Source organism: Pyrgilauda ruficollis, unplaced genomic scaffold (genome assembly GCF_017590135.1).
Source record: "Pyrgilauda ruficollis isolate IOZ18807 unplaced genomic scaffold, ASM1759013v1 scaffold17, whole genome shotgun sequence".
NCBI classification, from domain to species: domain Eukaryota; kingdom Metazoa; phylum Chordata; class Aves; order Passeriformes; family Passeridae; genus Pyrgilauda; species Pyrgilauda ruficollis.
Genome location: NW_024515875.1, coordinates 5,879,855 through 5,897,662, shown reverse-complemented (window position 1 = coordinate 5,897,662; position 17,808 = coordinate 5,879,855). Strand labels below are relative to the sequence as shown.

At 44.8% G+C, this 17,808-nt stretch overlaps 2 protein-coding genes across 2 annotated transcripts in view; one reads left to right on the top strand and one right to left on the bottom strand.

The window, feature by feature from the left end:
* Positions 1–318: 318 nt before the first annotated feature.
* Positions 319–13,812, bottom strand: QTRT2 (queuine tRNA-ribosyltransferase accessory subunit 2). Its single transcript, XM_041463915.1, has 8 exons — positions 13,432–13,812; positions 12,375–12,430; positions 10,943–11,019; positions 8,100–8,309; positions 6,971–7,170; positions 4,297–4,448; positions 2,704–2,821; positions 319–1,658 (listed from the first exon to the last, which is right to left on the bottom strand). Exons 1-8 carry the CDS (start codon positions 13,782–13,784, stop codon positions 1,397–1,399), a joined length of 1,428 nt encoding a protein of 475 aa, XP_041319849.1. The 5' UTR covers positions 13,785–13,812; the 3' UTR covers positions 319–1,396.
* CCDC191 (coiled-coil domain containing 191) overlaps positions 13,783–17,808 on the top strand; it is a 21,705-nt gene continuing 17,679 nt past the window's right edge. The window contains 3 exon segments of the mRNA XM_041464111.1: positions 13,783–13,836; positions 16,198–16,216; positions 16,219–16,365. Coding sequence (XP_041320045.1) covers positions 13,783–13,836; positions 16,198–16,216; positions 16,219–16,365 — 220 coding nt within the window.

The following is a 17,808-nucleotide window of genomic DNA, read 5'->3' as shown; positions in this document are numbered from 1 at the left end:
CAAATTGTGAAGAGCAAACTACAGATTAATTCTTAATGGCTTTAAGGCCATGAAGTGTAGTATTTTTTTTCAAGCTTAATAAGGTAGTAGAGTCCTTATGGGGAAAACGACAGGCAGCTGTCTTCAACACTTCCAAGTCTATTATGATATTCTTCTGAAGCAAATTACTTGGATTTTGGACAAGTCCAAATGTCCTCCTGATGGAGGACATTATCTAGGAGTATCCATGACAGGCTGCTAGGTCAAGTTTTCAGGAGATATCTTCTTGAGTTCAAACTGTCTGGTACACCACCTCTGTCACACATTGAGGAGCCAATGTAACAAATAATAAATGTATTTTATTGTTGCTGTGAAATATAAAACTATTAAATCCGTGATTCCACAGTAAGGGGCAGTAAAAAAACCCAAATGAATAAGAGGAATGTAACATAACTAAGTCATATTCTAAAACAAGGACCCACCAGAATGTCTTCTAAAAGTCCTTTCCTATGACAGCCCATCTCACAGTGACATTTGTGTAGCCTGCTCTGTGACCAGTACTAGGGTGGCTGGAAAGAATGGTACAGACATTGTCACCCATGTGCTAACATGGGAGTGAAATCTGAAAAAGTGCACAGAAAAAAGTGCACAGAGTTGAAAAAAAAAGCCCTACAGCAGGAGATGGATTAAACACTTTCTTTTCTCTCTGGCTCTAAAGTCACTGAATGGGACCCCTGAGGCAGGGGTGTTTAAGGCCAGGCCGAGGTGGCAGACTTCCTCCAGGCCCAGAGAACACTGCACTGCAGGTGGCCTGAGAGAGGAGTACACACACAGTCCCTTGTGCCACTGGACACAGCAGCACTTCCAGTCAGTTCTTTCCAAGGACACAGACGCTGGCAATGGCTACAAGGACAGTATGTTAAGACTGAGATGTGACTTCTTACTAAGGGGATACATGATACATGAGAGACTAGGACACCACTAGGTTTTTCTAGAAAAATAATTACTGTTGGGTATGGAACAAGAGTCCCAAGCAACTGCTGAGTCTCCAGGCAGCTGGATTAATTTTAAGTATATGCCCTGCTTTATCCTCAATCACAAGTTAAATTACTCTGTCCATGCACATGGGAAACCAACAGTGAGTATCTGAAAACAAACCCATCCATACTGGTCTTACTGGTGAACTGTCCAGGCTCTTCCAGCCACCAAGAATGCACCAAGCCAATTAACCAGAAGAGGAGCTTGAACAAGATCATCCTTCCCCACCAGGAAGTGAGATCTCCTTCAAACATCTCATTCAGGTCCCTTCAGGAAGGAAAAAAAAGCATTTTAAAGGCATTTTACTACTGACACATCCAGGTGACAGAGTGCCACTGGATGAGGATGCAGCCTGCAGCCTCCTCTCTCCTCTCTGAGCTCACTGTCCCAGCGTGGCACTTGCCGGGCCTTGCAGCGCCTGCCTGAAGACAAGCTCCTTGACAAGGTCCAGTTTGCTGTCCCTCAAGGCATCCCGAATGGCACTGAAGAAACCAAAGTAGTGCTGGAAGTTGTGCATCATGAGCAGGACACCGGCCAGCAGCTCGTTGGTCACCAGGAGGTGATGGATGTAGGCACGAGTGTGCCTCTGGCAGCAGTAACAGCTGCATCCTTCCAGCAAAGGACCAAAATCATCGTGGTACCTAAGGAAGAAGCAATGTTGGGTAACATCAGAGCTAAGAGCCATCCAAGCAATAAAGAGTTCCCCAGTAACCACCTGGCCTTTTGCAGGGACCTAAGCCTTAAAGTCCTGAGGTCCTTAATCCAGATTTGCTGACAACTCAGACCAGCACCACTGGCACAAAGGACATCAGATATCAGAGGTGGAAGTGTTGGAAGGGACCTTAAAGATCATTTAACTCCCACACCGTGCCATGGTGTGAGATCATGGCTGCTGAAAGCCCCAGGTGTCCTCATGCCAGAACTCACATCAGAGCCCAAAGGCCATACATTTAAGTCAAAATAACTCTGACTACATCACGGCTAACAGCAGAGAGAGGCCCCATCTGTGCCTTCCCTGGCAGAAAAGCTGCAGTGCAAGACAGCTATCACACAATTTATGAAGGAGAAAGCCACCAAAAACCACAGATTTACTAATCCCACTATTCACAGAACAGTATTCCACTCTACTGTGAGATGCACCATTTCACAGAGAGAAAAGCAACACAATTGTCTACTTAGCCTGGAAGTAGCTGTGACAAAGAGAAGGAAGGACAAATGGTAACAATGGCCAAAGTTTTTGTGAAGTATCCAGAAATGGCAGAACTGCTCTGCAGCTGCCCAAACTGAGTCAGAGAGTAGAGGGTCTCCATAGTTTAAATAAAATCTAGTATCTCAAGATGACCCAAATTAGATGTGGAAGAACAAAGTGATCCCCAGACCACTTTTGTGAACCTACGGTCTTTCAGCTGAGACATAATTATGACCACAGAATGTTTGCTGAATAAATTATCAGAAAACCTCTAGGTCAGGCAAAAGACAGCACTTTCAGAGCTAGGCTGTTGCCTGAGAACAAGCTAGAGTTCTTGTCCAACACTATCTGCTCAGTGTCCAGAAGTACTCTCTTCAACAGCTTCATGTTTTATGAAGTTTCTTATCCAGCTGCTGACCAGTTGCAAATAAATAGAGAGGACTAAAGCAGTGTATTTAGTCATACAATACAGGTACCCTCCTCACAAACTCACATACTTTTTATCCTTCAGAGATATCTCAAATGGTGTCATTTCTGGGTCAGCTTTGGAGACTTCCTCCTGGCCTTCTTGAGCACCATTCTCCTCCAGGTCCTGGATCCCATTTTGTGTTAAAACTGATTAAATTAAAAAGACAACACCCTTAGAATAGAGAACAAGAGCAAAGCAAAGGTAGCAACCTTACAGAAATTTCTGCTACTTTCTTGCCAGCTGAAAACTTCTGCCACAAGTCTCCACCTCTTTTTTCTAGAAAGCAGATATTTTACTTTAATTGCTGTAGGTTAGTTAACACAAATACACTATCAGATGATCAAAACAGCAAGAGACAAGTGAAAACTAATCAACTAGAACTAATAAAAAGTTAGAGCTGAAATAACAGTATAACTTTTTGCTGCTCTACTGAGCTGACTTCTTTGTAAAATGTCAAAAGTACTTTGTTTGAACTGCATGCTGAATAGAATGCAATGACCTGAACAAATGGATTTTATTGAGATTTTGTTAGAGTAGACAGGCAACTCATCTGCATTCAGTCATTCTACTTTCCATGCTGTGATCACTCAGGGATTTAGATGCCTCTTGGTTTTTTTTTTTTTTAAAAACCCTGGAATCAAAAGAGGCTGGTAGCATTTATTCTGAAGAGGTGGCTCAACATCTGCCTTTTCAGCATCTATCTGAAAAATAAAGAAACATCCCCTGACTTTATAGGTTTGCATTTTTGAGTTTGTTCTTAAGGAGAAGGAGATGTATCTTGAAATGCCATATTACTGTTTGCATAATCCATGCCTACCGTGTTTAAAACAGACACAGGACAAAACCACTGCCACTACCCAGAGCCTTATTTAAGAATAAGGCAAGACAAGACAAAGAACAACAAACAAAGAAAAGTGTTAAAAAATAGCAACAAGCATGAATAAACAAGATGTTCTGTTCTATTCAGCTGGCTCTGAATTATCCAGGCATGAAAAGCCACTAGGTTCTACCCAAGAGAAAAAATGTGTAATGTTTCCCTGTATTAAAAACATTTAATAGGCCAAAACAAAACAGCTGCTTGAAACACACTTGATAGGTGCTTTAATGGGTGATACACATTTCCATCTCACAGTATAATGAACAGAGCATTTTGGTTTTGATGTAAACCTATGAATGCAAGGACAGAGAGGAAAACTGCCCAAATAAATGGGAAACTTCTGACAGCTAGAAAAAAGAACTTCAAAAATACATTACTGCAACAGACACATAATAATTTAACTCTAGAGATCACTTAACAGATCCAGCCTTCACTGCTAACGGTAATGGAAAATTTGCCAAGGGTGTCAAGCTAAAACTCCTCTATTCAAGAGCTGTTTAAGAAATATTTAATCATCATATTTTGGCTAATGAGACATTCAGAGTCCTCAAGTTTTACTCAACAGATATCACACCAAAGCACCCCGCCTCCTAAAGCAACACGTAGTAGTGGAATCCCAGGTTTTCCAGTAGTCACTGCACTTATTTCAGGAACAAAGCGCTCAAATACAGATTGGTCCCAAGTATGAATTATGCTTACCACAACATAAAATGCAAAAACTATAACAACCATCAAGAAGCCTACCTGTTGCTTCAGGATCTGGATGGCAGTTGTAACTGAAAACCAAGGCACAGCCTCGCTCTGTCACTTGGAAGGGAAAGAAGCTCTCAAAAATGTCCACTCCCCTTTCAATGCACTCAAGCACCTCATCTGGTTTGCCTACACCATGAATGATTCTGTAGGAGACACACAGGAAGGAAAATATACAATATTCTGAGTAGAAGCAAGCAGGTACCAGAAGGAGAAGACCTCCAGGTCATGTGCAGCACACACAGCTTATCTCTGCACTGCTAACAGTCATCACTCAAAATTCCATGTGCTTCCACTTCCCACATATCCAGTACATAACAGGTTTTTCATTCTTTGCCCTTTGGAAGACAGCAAAAATCCCTCATTTACTGTGGAAAAACCCCATTCTGTTCATTGTGTTTGAAGTGACTTGTATGTGATTTCTTTCACATACACATAAATACCATTAGATTCATAACATCTGTGCCATAGAACAGGTATTTTCCTGAATCATGTTTGTGACCCAAGGAACTACCAATTCGCAACACATGGATACTTTTGCTTCTTAGCTTGTTAGCTTGTTTAAAAAGAGTCTCAACAGAGACAGCAGTAGATGGCTGGTCAAAGACACAAGTCCTTCAGGTGACAGACACATCCTATAGCACTTGGAAAACTGCCTGAGGGAGAACTCACTAATTGAAAACATTGTTAGAAAGAGAAAACCTCCTTGCTTTAGTTTTCCCTTCTCTTTACACTCTATCTGCTCAAATGATTTACCCAAGAACGTGGGCTGTAACATCTCCTGAGATATGGCATTAAGAGCCAGGAAGAGCCTGGCTGGATTGCCATCAGTGGTAATAGAGATCCTGCTGGCAGCCAAATTTAGTTGGCAGCTTCACCGACAGTGGGTGAAGTGTAAGAGCGAAGAGCAGTGCCTGCTCTCCTGCAGGTGCATGGCTGGGCTGAAAGCAGTAGAAGTTAATGTAGGGCAATGAGCTAAACAGATAATTAGGAAAGTACACAGGGGCTGATAAATGAAGTCACAAGGTGCCATTTTTAGTCACTTTTCTAAGTACTCCAATTAAATTGATGAGCACAGAATAAGGATATGAGAAGTTTACAGCATGAGTGTTTTATGTTTCAGGTTCCCATGACAGGGAGAAAATGAAATTCGAAAGTCAAAACAGCAGCTCTGCATATATGGTCAAAGCCTTGTTGAAACTCATCTCAGCACAGGTAAGAACAAACATTTGTTCTTGCAAGGGTTGCTATGCTATTGGAAAGGAAAACAAATTTTATCAAGAGACTTCAGCCCCATTAGGTACATGAAAGGATTCTTTATCAAGAGTACACTCATAAGATCATTTTACAATCACACAAAAAGCAGCCACTTCTTGAGTGAGGCATAAAAAGTGTTTGTCTTCTAGAGAATTTCATGCTGGGGTAGAACAGAGATGAAGAACAACTTCTCCAGCCACAATGGCAAGGGTGATTCAGGAGCAAGAACTGCCTAAAATTCACGTGAGGTACTTCCAAGGCCCCCTGGGGCTAACCAGCTCTCTTCCTATCAAGAGGTCAGAAACACTTGTCTTAACAAGACAAGCAAACTATTTGATAGATGAGGCAGATGCACTGGTAGCCACTGAGGTTAGCTGAGCAGATTGGACTCTAATGCTCCCAGGGGATCTTTTAAGTAGCTCAACCAGGCAGGATAGCAATAACACAGCAAGCCTCCTAATTGTCAGGAAAATTCAAACCCCAGGCACCCCTAAGCAAGAACAAGCTGCAACACCAGACACAGTGCTCTTGCATTTAATTTCCTTTTAAACACCATTAGGTCAGAGCAATGCTCTGCTAGCAGAGGGAGGCAGAAACACAATGGGGCCTCAGTCATTCTCTTCAGGAAATGACGAAAAAAGCAACTATATTATTTCTGTAGCAGTTGCTCTGGTAAGAACAATCCAGTGAGCTCAACCCAATAAACAAAACCCTACACTTCTGAACCACTAGCAAATATTAGCACACATTTTCAAGAAGTCTTACTTACTGTTTGTCAGTTATAAGGATTAAGAAAGCTGCCACTCCTGTCCAGTTCTTGGCATGGGTCTGATGGGCACAGCTAACAACTCAGATATGCAATAAACCCCACACTGTCCAAGAAGAGAATACCACTGTTCTGGGCCAGCCTGTACCTGTGTAGTGCACAGGCTCAGTGCCTCAGGTACTAGGACAGAGCTGGCTACCAAGATCGTGTAGCAAGCACTGGCTGGTTCTGCCAGCACCCCTCTCTGCCATCTGCCAGTTCAGGCCAGAGAGAACTGGAAACATTACATTTTTACTGAGAAGAAGTCCCTGTAAAATACCTTGATAATAACATTTTTGTTCAAGATGAACTTCAAGTAAACCATGGCCTCCAAATGCAAGTAACCCTGATATATCCTACCTGTAACTCTTCCTAAAAACTTTTCCTCAAACCCACAGTATGACCAAAGTCTAGTGCCAGTTACAGCTAAAAACTGAAACAAGTGTTGAAGACTGCAGCCTGACAATGGTAAAATTTAGGCAGCCTGGCACACACACAGCTGTGCAATACAGTCATTATTTCCTACAGAAAAACTGCACAGCAGCCTGTAGATGTTCCTCATAACAGGACAGATGGATTTCTTGGGACGCTGCCCACACAACTTACCTTGGTTTATCCTCTGGCAGCTCTGCTGTGACAGAAGCTATCAGTTTCAACTTGGTCTCCTTGGTCATGGCACTTCCCTGGAAGCCATCTAGCAGAAAGCCACCCACAGGCCGCTTGGCAGTCTCCCTGGCTGATCTGAGCCTCTCTTCCAAGACATCTCCACCTTCAATTGCCCCAAACATTACACTTCCTTGTAGTTCCTGTCCCAGGAGAAAGCTACAAGTGTTAGAGCATGCTCTGCCAGACATCTCACAGCCCAGACTTCAGATGCCTGCTACTTAAGCCTCACATTCCCAGGAACTTGCCAGAACCACAGAGTTTCATCTCATTAAAGATTATTCCCCACACAACACAGTGAATCCATGTGTCAGAAATGGGACTACTGGAGACAGATTCTGCTCCTTGCCTTGATACTAACTCACTGAGAATCTTGATGCCACTCTTCCCACCTCCCTACAGAAGGGAATAACCACACACCATCTTTGTACATGGCTTTTTATGGATGGGGGTCTCAGCAATGGATGTGTTAGTGCAAAATACAAAGCAGGTGCCATTATCCTGGCTCTCAGATGTCAGATGGCACAGGGAATTCCCTTTCAGGAGATCCAAACACTAACTTGTCACCTGTTTTCCCTTGTAGTGCAGACTCAGATAGTATGTCTCCTTTCACTAAAAGGGAGGGAAGTTTCAGAGCTGCTGGAAGAAATAAAGAATAGCACTTACTAATTCTATCAAATCCTCTCTCACTTGGAACCAAGGGGACTTCAGAGCAAAAAGATGGGTTTTCTCAATCTGAATAAGAAGATTCCACTTTGCCAATGCATCTAATAATAAAGTAAGTGAAATGCAACACAACCCAAAAGCAGAAAGAAAAATCCTAAAATGTAGTTCTCCTCTACGAGTAGAGATGAGGGGTGATCCTAGTGCAGAAGACAATTTACTAAAGGAAGGAAGAAAAACTCACTCACTGTGCTACTGGCTATACCTCACTCTGGACTGTAAGCTGGGCATTCTCTGATAGACACATGTGACACAACTTCCTATTACAATTTCCTGGGGCTGGTCCAGGATGCAGCACAGACCAAGAAGCACTTGCAGTGATATTGCCTCAGTATCTTCGGGACCTTACCGGTGATTTTTCTTGCAGCTGAAGGCAGACATCCAAGAAGGAAAGTGACCTATCCACAGATTTCTTGGCTCTTTTTCTGCCAGCTTCCCCAGAAATGACGTCTCCATCAGAGATGCACTGGAACCAGTCTGGCTGGATGGCCCGCTGGATGTCCATGAACTTGGAAGCTGTCATCTCCATGCGCCCTGAGCTTCCCCACAGGGAGACCGTCTGTACAGGAAGAACAGGGATGAACAGCAGTTGCAAAGGACAGCAGATCTTAAGGGTGAAAGGAGAGAAGGAATTGGTCTGGTGAAACACCAGCTACTGGAATGAGAGCTCATTAGATAATTCCCCTGGAGCATGGCTCAGATAATCAGCTGCACTTGGCACAGTGAATGAAAGGAGATAAATGAATGAACTTCTACAATACTCTTTGGTGAAACCATCCCACTCAACACTGACTTCTCCATGTTTAAAAATCCAAGATAGAGCAGCTGGCCTCCCATCACACAAATTAGTGGCAGAGTTGGGGAAAAAAAAAAGCTTTTTTTTTTTTTACCACTAAACTAGTTGTCAAGTAAGCAAAAGCTTATAAAAAGCAGCAAAGGCTACAATGGCAAATACAATTTGCTAGTTTTCTGTACAAAATGCAAACTCTTCTCTCCTGAGCACTTAACTCACACAACACACGTGAATGCATGTATTTATATAAACCATGCAGTCTGGAAAGAATACAAAAGCTTGTTCAGCACTCAATCTTAGAACCTCATGTTATTTTAGGTCCCAAATCCAGCAACTCTAGAAGGCACTGAAATACCCAAAACAAGTTGATGTAAGGAATGGCTCATGCTCATTAGGATTTCACACACAATCTTCCCTGTCTCTTCACATGATTCCCATCCTGCCAGCACACATGGGACCCCATCTTCCATCGTTACTCCGTGATCCCTTCAAAAGAATTTATAGCAAGACAAAAGCATGTGGACAGGGAGGCTATCTTACCTGAACACCTAGCAGGTGTCACCATTCAATTCACTAAACATTCAGATTCATAAAATGTTCACATTTTAGCCTATTTTGCAGAACATGTAATTAACCTGTGAGTGCAGCTTGGCCATTGCTTTGGTTGTATTATTGTTTGGCTTGTGAAAATGCTGCTCCGAAACTTTAAAGGGGTATTCAAGTAGGTTAAGTAAAGGGCTTGAGCCCTTCAGAAGTCAGCTCTTTTCATCTGCAATTCTGTTCATGCCTTTTTAAATGAGAAAGGTTTTCAGCCATCAGAAACAGCATATAGCTTGGAGTGTTATGGGCACTTTTTGGGGCCTGAGGGTATAAACACATTCTCCTAGCCTGTGCCAGACAGACAGATTAAGCAGTGCAGTTCTCATGTACACTAATTTGCAAATTTAATTTCAGTAGCAGATGCAAAAAATATGAGCAGAAGCCTTTTTTTTTGGCCTGGTCCCTACAAAGACCCAAAAGGACTGCACAAGTATACTGTGTGCCTGTTGCCCATCCATCAATCCTGATTACTTTGGCCTTATCAGCCAATTTCACCAAATTTGAATAAAACCAGAAGTCTCCAAAACAATAATTTTTTTTTTTTTGCAAATTTCCAACTAAAAAAAAAGAGCAACTCCAAAGAGTTCCAAAATTTGCATCTACAGAATAACTGAAACACAGCAGCTGTATGTTTTTCTGCAGCAGCATGTTGTTCAGACATTACCTACTGCCTTTTACTATGACAGCATCAGGGTGAAGGCAGGCAGAGGAAAGTCAGAGCTGTCTGAGGCAAAGGGCAGAGTGTAATCACATCTAGTTACCTTCATTCTGTTCTCGAGAGGAAAAAAGCTGCTTTAATAAATAAAATAGCCATGCAGCTTAGAGAGCTGAGCATTATCCTGTGATTATTTAAATCCAGCTAGTGCTAGGCTTTCTGGCACAGAGCTTTCTGTCCTATTGCTTTCAAAAAGCTTTCATAAGTATTTGTCAGCACAGATCCAGCTGCAGAAGGCCTTACAACAAGGTGACAGATATTCTCACCAGCTTATTTAAAAAACCAAAAAAACTCTGAACCAAACTCCCACGTTCAGATTGCTGCTCTCACCTCAAAGCTGCACAACAGTGGGACAAGCTTCAGGTAATTCCTTCCCTGCAGAGAGACAGGACTCAGCCTGGCTCCCAGAAGCAAGGAATATACACTGATAACTGTCTGGCAGGAGTTATCTTCCATCACTCAGTGACCTTCCACCAAATGTGGGCATACCCAAACAGCCCTTGGGACTGATGTATCTGAGCAGGTGCCAGGAGCTCCAGCATGAAGCTGTGTCAGGCAGTGTGTGGATTTCACAGCAGCACGTGTGCCTTTTGGGGTGGAACAGGCAAATGTCTGCAACTATGCACTCCTGGATTGCTGAGCCACCCTCCTGCAAAAATTCTGATGTCCTTCCCCTTTGTGGGCCTGTAGCAGGCTGTATGTAAATACACACACAGGGGTTCAGATTTACTGCTTATTCGCAGCAGGAGCACAAGCTTGTGCAGCAAATATGCCAAAACAAGGGTATTTTACTGCCATTTAAACCACAACAGCATGGTAATCCAGACCCCTCCTTTCTACCTGAGTTGCCACTTTTGCCACTTAACTGCTCAGGAACCATTCAGGGAACATGCTGCCAAGTAAGAACATGTACAGCTTCATTTACTTGGAGGTATGAGCACGTAAATGACAATCCTCTCTGTGCAAAGATTTAGTTTGCTAATCTTATGGCTATCTGAGCACACCCACAAAGATGAAGGGAGGACTGGCAGATTTCTTTTGGGAACTTTAGGAGGACCCTTTCAAGTCTTTACAGCAACTGTACCTTGTTAGTGTTGTAGCCAGAGGGGCAGGGAGTGACTGGGTCATGAAGGGAGCAGTAGAGCACAGCATCTGGCATACCTGAAAACAGACAGATCCAGAGCAGAGTTTCATGAACCAAAACAAAGCTAAGGCAAAGATGAGGCTTGCAGATCTGCAAAAGGGAACAGGGTATTGTCCCCCACACAAATACATCCATTCTGATTAAGAAAATATTGTTCATCTATCTCTCAGCACCAAAGAAGACAGACTTCTTCCCCAGCTTTACTAACTGTCTGGAGAAGAGTGCAGCAGCAAGACAAACCATGAAACAACATTCTTTGGTTCTGCAGCATGCATAGCTGCTTTGGGATTTCTTTACGTTACTTCTTGATTAATACTCCACCTATTAAAATTTTCCAGACCCAACAGCTGACCACTTGGCCACTCAACTGATAACTGATACACTGGAGACACCTGACACAATCCAAACTAGCAACAATCCCAAGCCTAGAACTTTTAAGGAAGGACAAAGTAGAATCATAGAATGGTTTGGCTTGGAAGGGACCTTAGAGATCATGCCTCATGGGCAGGAACACCTTCCACTAGACCATGTTGCTCAAAGCCCTATCCAACCTGGCCTTGAACATTTCCAGGGATGGGACATTCACAAGTGAGTGAATGACTCACTTGAATGACTTTGAGTGGCTCACCACGCTAGACCATGTTGCTCAAAGCCCTATCCAACCTGGCCTTGAACATTTCCAGGGATGGGACATTCACAAGTTCTTTGAGTGGCTCACCACACTCACAAGAGTGACAATAGGAGAGTGAGAGAAAGTATCAACTACACAAATGAGAAATTTATCATCCCTGCTGGACTGGAGATTTCAAATGTCAGAAAGCTAGACAGTGTGTCTCCATGACATACAGCCTTCTCTTCAGAGACAGTCACTGAAACTGGTAAAGCTTCCAGGAAGTTCCAAAGACATTTTTCAATTTTTTCTTGAAGGAGTAAATTGCCCCAAACACATATTGTTTATTGAAATTTGGGTGCAAAATTCCTTTGGAAAGCCAAACCACAATTTTTTTTATACATAATGAAATGCATGTCCCAAATTTTTATGTGCTTTTTAAAAAACTGAAACAAACAAAACAAACTTAGGCAACTCACCTTTTTTTTTTTTTTTGCAAAATGTGCTAGATTCCATACACAAAGAACTGTCTGTAATTTACAGAAATTACAGACACATCATCACTCTGTAGCCTGATTGAAGGATTTTTGGCCATACTAGTGACAATATACATTTTCAAGTCTTCCCTATTGCCATTTTGAGTGAGAAAATCCCTAAATGTGCAAAGCCTACACCTTTCTGCCTACTATATTACCTGAACATGCTCTAGTGGGATCCACCTGCATCATCTCTCAGATACACAAGGAAATACTTGTACTTTACCCATAAATTTTGCAGCTCCTTCTTTATACTCTTCCAGGACGTCATGAATTTCTGCCCTGCAATCCAGATACAGGAACACATTAACTAAGCAGACAACTGTCTAGAGGGATTGGTGGTTTCATAACTAAGGCACTTTTTTTTTCTGTACTTATGCATTGTCTGACACTGAGCTGGTATTTGCCATCCGGCTGTCAGGCAGTGAAGCAGGGACAGATGGAATGAAATGGCAGAAACACAGAGCTCTAGAATCACAGCTCACACTGGGACACTCACAATTCTGTGGCAAAAAAGTAAAGCTTACACCTGCACTGACCAGGGACCGCTGACTTGATGGAGAGCATGCAGCTACACTATGACGTTTTGGGCAGCATCACTAATGTGTTCACACCATTCAACGACTGCACAACCTTCACCATGTTAAGCTTTCCTTTCAGTTGCAGCTTAACTAGTTTTGAGAGTTACTAGTTTAATGCAAAACTACCAGTTTTACATTAAATGCCTTCAGGTATGGGGTACCTACCACCTCTCTGGGCAACGTGGTCCAGTGTTTCACCACCTTCATCACAAGAGATACCCTCATAGTTTAAACCCATTACTACTAATCCTACCACAACAGGCTCTATTAAAAATCTGTCCCCATCTGTCCTATAATCCCCCTTTAGGTATCAGAAGCCTGGCAAAAGGTCTCCCTGGACCATTCTCTTCTCTAGGCTGAGCACCCCCAAATCTCTCTGCCTGTTGTTACAGGAATTATGCTCCGGCCCTCTGAGCATCTCTGTGGCGCTCAAAGGACCTGGTCCAACAGGCCCACCTCCTTCTCATGGTGCGGGCTCCAGAGCTGGATGCAGCACTCTCGGTGGGGTGCCAGCAGAGCCGAGGGGCAGAACCACCTCCCCCGCCCTGCTGCCCACCTCAGGAAGATGACTGCGATGGGTTTGGCCTAAACACGCTAAAAATCACGCAGCCCTCCAGCTCCCTTCCCCTGACCTTTCCTACCCAGCGCCCGCACCTCCCTCGGACGGGCGAGCAGGCCCCCCGGCCCGGGCGCGGTACTCACAGGGCGGGCAGGGCGATGTGCGCCACGCCGGGCACGCCGCGCACCTCCCGCAGCGTGTCGTGGGTCAGGTGCGGCGCCGCGCCGCCGCGCGTGTACAGCAGGCAGCCGGGCAGCACCAGCGCGCCGGCCCCGCCGCGGCCCAGCCCCGTCAGCGAGCCCAGCCGCCCGCCGCCCGCACCCAGCAGCTTCAGCCTCATCCTCGCCCCGCGGCGCGGCGAGGGACGCGGAGAACGCGGGACGCCCCTTCCCACCCCGGCCCCGCGCGTCATCAGCGGGCGCCGGGGGCGCGCTCCGCCTTCCGTTGCCATGGCCGAGAGGGGCGGGCGGCGGGCGGCGGTGCCCGGCGCGGCCATGGCCCTCACGGGGCCGCGGCCGGGGCCGCACCGCGGGCAGCGCCTCCCGCAGGTAACGGGGCAGGGCGGGGGCAGCGCGGCCCGCTCGCCTCAGCCGCGCGCGGGGCGCCGGGGCCGGGACGCTTCCCTGGGATCCCGCTTCCTTGGGATCGCGGGCAGTTAGCGCGGCAGGGTCAGGATCGCGGATGAGGTTTGCCGGCGGGTGGGAAATCTGCGCTGGACTCGAGCGAAAGGCGCTGAAACTGGCATTGTGAAACTCGGATTCAGGAGGAGGCACGGGAAGTTGGAACGCTGTGGTTTTCCTTAGTCCCTGCCGGGGTGTGGGTAGCTTGGAACAATGGGCCAAGGCTGAATAACTTGCACAGTGACATTCAGGATCAGGTTAGACGGGGCTCTGAGTAAGCTGAGGTGGTTGAAGATCACAGAATCATTAAGGTTGGAAAAGACCTCTAAGATCATTGAGTCCAACCATTAATCCAGCACCACCGTGTTCACCACCAAACCATGATCCCAAGTGCCACATCCACAGGTTGTTTGAACACTTCCAGGGATGGTGACTCAACCTCTCTCCTGGGCAGTCTGTTCCAATGCCTGATCTCCCTTTCAGTGCAGAGATTTTTCCTAATATCCAATCTAAATATCCCATAACAAAACTTGAAGCTGTTCCCCCTTATCCTGTCACTTGTTACAGGATAAGGGGGAAAGACCAACCCCCACCTGGCTACATCCTCCTTTCAGGTGGTTGTAGAGAGTGACAAGTTCACCCCTGAGCCTCCATTTCTCCATACTAAACAATCCCAGTTCCCCCAGCTGTTCCTCTAGACCCTTCAGCAGCTTTGACTTCTGAATACACACCTCTTGTGTTGAACACTTCCAGGGATGGTGACTCAACCTCTCTCCTGGGCAGTCTGTTCCAATGCCTGATCTCCCTTTCAGTGCAGAGATTTTTCCTAATATCCAATCTAAATATCCCATAACAAAACTTGAAGCTGTTCCCCCTTATCCTGTCACTTGTTACAGGATAAGGGGGAAAGACCAACCCCCACCTGGCTACATCCTCCTTTCAGGTGGTTGTAGAGAGTGACAAGTTCACCCCTGAGCCTCCATTTCTCCATACTAAACAATCCCAGTTCCCCCAGCTGTTCCTCTAGACCCTTCAGCAGCTTTGACTTCTGAATACACACCTCTTGTGTCTTTCCTGAATTTAGGGACCCAGAACTGGACACAGGACTCAAGGCAGCCTCACCAGTGCCGAGTACAGGGGGACAATCCCTGCCCTGGTCCTGCTGGCCACACTATTGCTGATACAGGCCAGGATGCCATTGGCCTTCGTGGCCACCTGGACACGCTGCTGGCTCATGTTTAGCTGCTGTCAGCCAGCCCCCACGGGTCCTTTTCTGCCGGGCAGCTTTCCAGCCACTCTTCCCCACCCTGTGGTGCTGCCTGGGGTTGTGACCCCAGTGCAGGACCTGGCCCTTGACCGTGTTGAACTTCATGAAATTGGCCTCAGCCCATCAATCCAGCCTGTCCAGACCCTTCTGCAGAGCCTTCCTGCTCCCAAGTAGAGCAACATTACCATCCAAATTGGTGTTATCAAAGATGTCCCTCCTCATGCCAGGGAGGCTGGATTATATTGACCTGTAAAGGTACCTTCTAATCCAAACTCTATGAAGAATAAGGTGTTTTGTTGCTGTGCATAAAAGACAACACAAAAAAAAATTGGTGTTGAGGAGTGCTGCAGGTTTTTTGGGCAAGTAATACAAGAGATTTACCCCAAAACACCATGTCCTGCACCTGCAACCACCTGACATCAAAGAAAATGAATTCTAGAGTGAGGTTCCATTTGTTTTGCTTCCTTGGGCACACCCACCCACATACATGCTCCCAACCTTCAGCCTGCTTCTTGTGGCAGGTAGGACTGTGTATCTGCTTCCTCAGGCAGCATCCTGGGCCTCTGGCAGCAGCACAGAGGGAAGGAGTTCAGCAATCTGGACTGTCTGGGGCACAGGTGTTACTTGTGAAAACACAGTGACACATCAGGACCATTAACATTTCAGAAAGATGAATATGGGACAGGAATTCTCTCAGCCTGGCTATGACAAAAAGGTGATATCAAATTCCATAGTTGCTGGTTGCTGGGCACCAGCTCAGCAAGTCTCCATCCAGCCCCCAGGGGCTGGGTGTTTCTCTTCTCTCTCTGTTCTCCAGTCTCTGTGTTTGGCACTAATTGCCATATGAGTGTTTATTGCCTAATGACTTCTAAGTCCAGTTTATGCAAGCAAGCAGTTGTAGAAATGCATTTCAGAAACAATCTGTTACTTTATAACAGCCATGCTTTTATGTTACGTTCCCACTGATGTTTGCTCTCAGGAGGAAACAGTGGATATAGAAGTGTAAAAATAAATATCCTTAGAAATGTTTTCCTTTCTTTAATTTAAGAGAGTGGACCGAGCCTCTGAGTATGCTGTCTGTGAAGCTTTTTCCCTTCAAAAGTCAAGGTGTCCACAGAGGCCTTGGGGTCCTGTGACAAGTTTGGAAACTGCAGAACGGCTGCAAGTTCATCGTGAGGCCTGTGAGGAAGGTGAGGTAAAATTCTGCTTGCCACAAGATGCCTAAAATGAATTGTTCTTGATCCAGCTTTGTGGTTCTGACCTGAACAGGGTCTTGCAAAGCTTGAGTTCACAAGAAACAGTTGATAGGAAGATGTCCTTCATCTAATGGAGAAAGGCATAAGAAGGATCAATTGCTGGAGTTTAAGGCAGGTCTTAAATGGCATACCTGAGAGAAGGATAAACTCTCCATCTCCTGGAGATACCAGGTCAAGACAAGGATAAGAACTGCCCTTGAAGATACACTGTATGGTCAAAACCAAGGTAGTGCATTACAGGAAACCAGGTGAAATCACCTGACATTTATGATAGCAGATTAGTTGTGGAAATGGAGTCACTCTGTAAATTTCACATATATGAATAACAGTGTGGTTTTGATTCCCATGCAAAATTTTCCTCACTAGTTACCTAAATAAATATTTCTTTTGTAAAGCCTGCAGCCAAAAGTGCTTGCTGAAGTCTGAAAGTAAAGCTGTGATAGGTTTAAAAAACCAAAAGGAGGGAAATTATCACCCATCAGTGCTAGAAATATGTCTGCAGTGTAAAAAGCGGATAGGAGACAGTATTTTAAAAACTGAGTTAACCATTCTTTTAAGAATCAAAAGTCAGCATTACAGAACAAGATGAGGACACATCTTAAGAGCATCCACTTCAATCCAGGAAGTCAGCTTTTTCACTTGTAATCATCAAGGGTTCAGCTAACAGCATGGAATACACTTACCTGCTTACAGTGCCCTGTCTGAATGCATTGTGCAGCCAATGGCTCCAAAGGAGCTGTCTTTGCTGCGGTGAAAAACCTTGTCTTTTCTTTTGGTGGAAAGGTTGCTTGCTTTCCTCGTGCTTCTTTATTATTTTTGTTTGCCCTTTTCTGCTAGGATTTTTCTTTTTATAGCTACCAGTCCCTCAGAATTGTTCCTAACTCAACTGAAATTCTTTTACCTGGAATCCATTATTACAATACTTAATGGTAGTAACTACACAAAGCCCACTTTGTAAAGAGAAGTGCCAGAAGACTTTTACTCTAGTTACGAGAAGATCACAAATCCCAGTGAAAAAAGTAACCCTTCCCCAAGCTGCAAGTTGTTTTCTGCTCTTCTTTCTGTTATCAGATATATTTCCCTGTTCCTGATCTGGCTGGAGAGATTATGAAAGAGAATAAAAGTGATTTGAAGGACAAAAAACATTAGATTTATGTTTTCTTAAAAAAACTCACCATTTTCAAAAAAAGTTTGAAAAAGGCTTTATTGCCTTAGAAATACCAGGGAGCATCTTCACTGTGTGTTAGGAGTGGATATGAGGAGCAGCTGCTTGCTCCTGTCCGTTGCCTGTGTGTCTTACACTGTGTCATGACTCCCGCTGGAGTGGCTGCTGGGATACCAGCTCTTTGTCCATCCTCACTGCACGGATGGCTGAGG

Excerpts from the sequence above, each read along its gene's own strand:
- QTRT2 (XM_041463915.1), bottom strand. The coding sequence starts at position 13,784 with ATGGCCGCGCCGGGCACCGCCGCCCGCCGCCCGCCCCTCTCGGCCATG. Across the intron at positions 11,020-12,374 it reads AGGAGCTGCAAAATTTATGG|GTATGCCAGATGCTGTGCTC; the intron begins GTAAAGTACAAG and ends GTCTGTTTTCAG. Across the intron at positions 1,659-2,703 it reads ATATCTCTGAAGGATAAAAA|GTACCACGATGATTTTGGTC; the intron begins GTATGTGAGTTT and ends CTTCTTCCTTAG.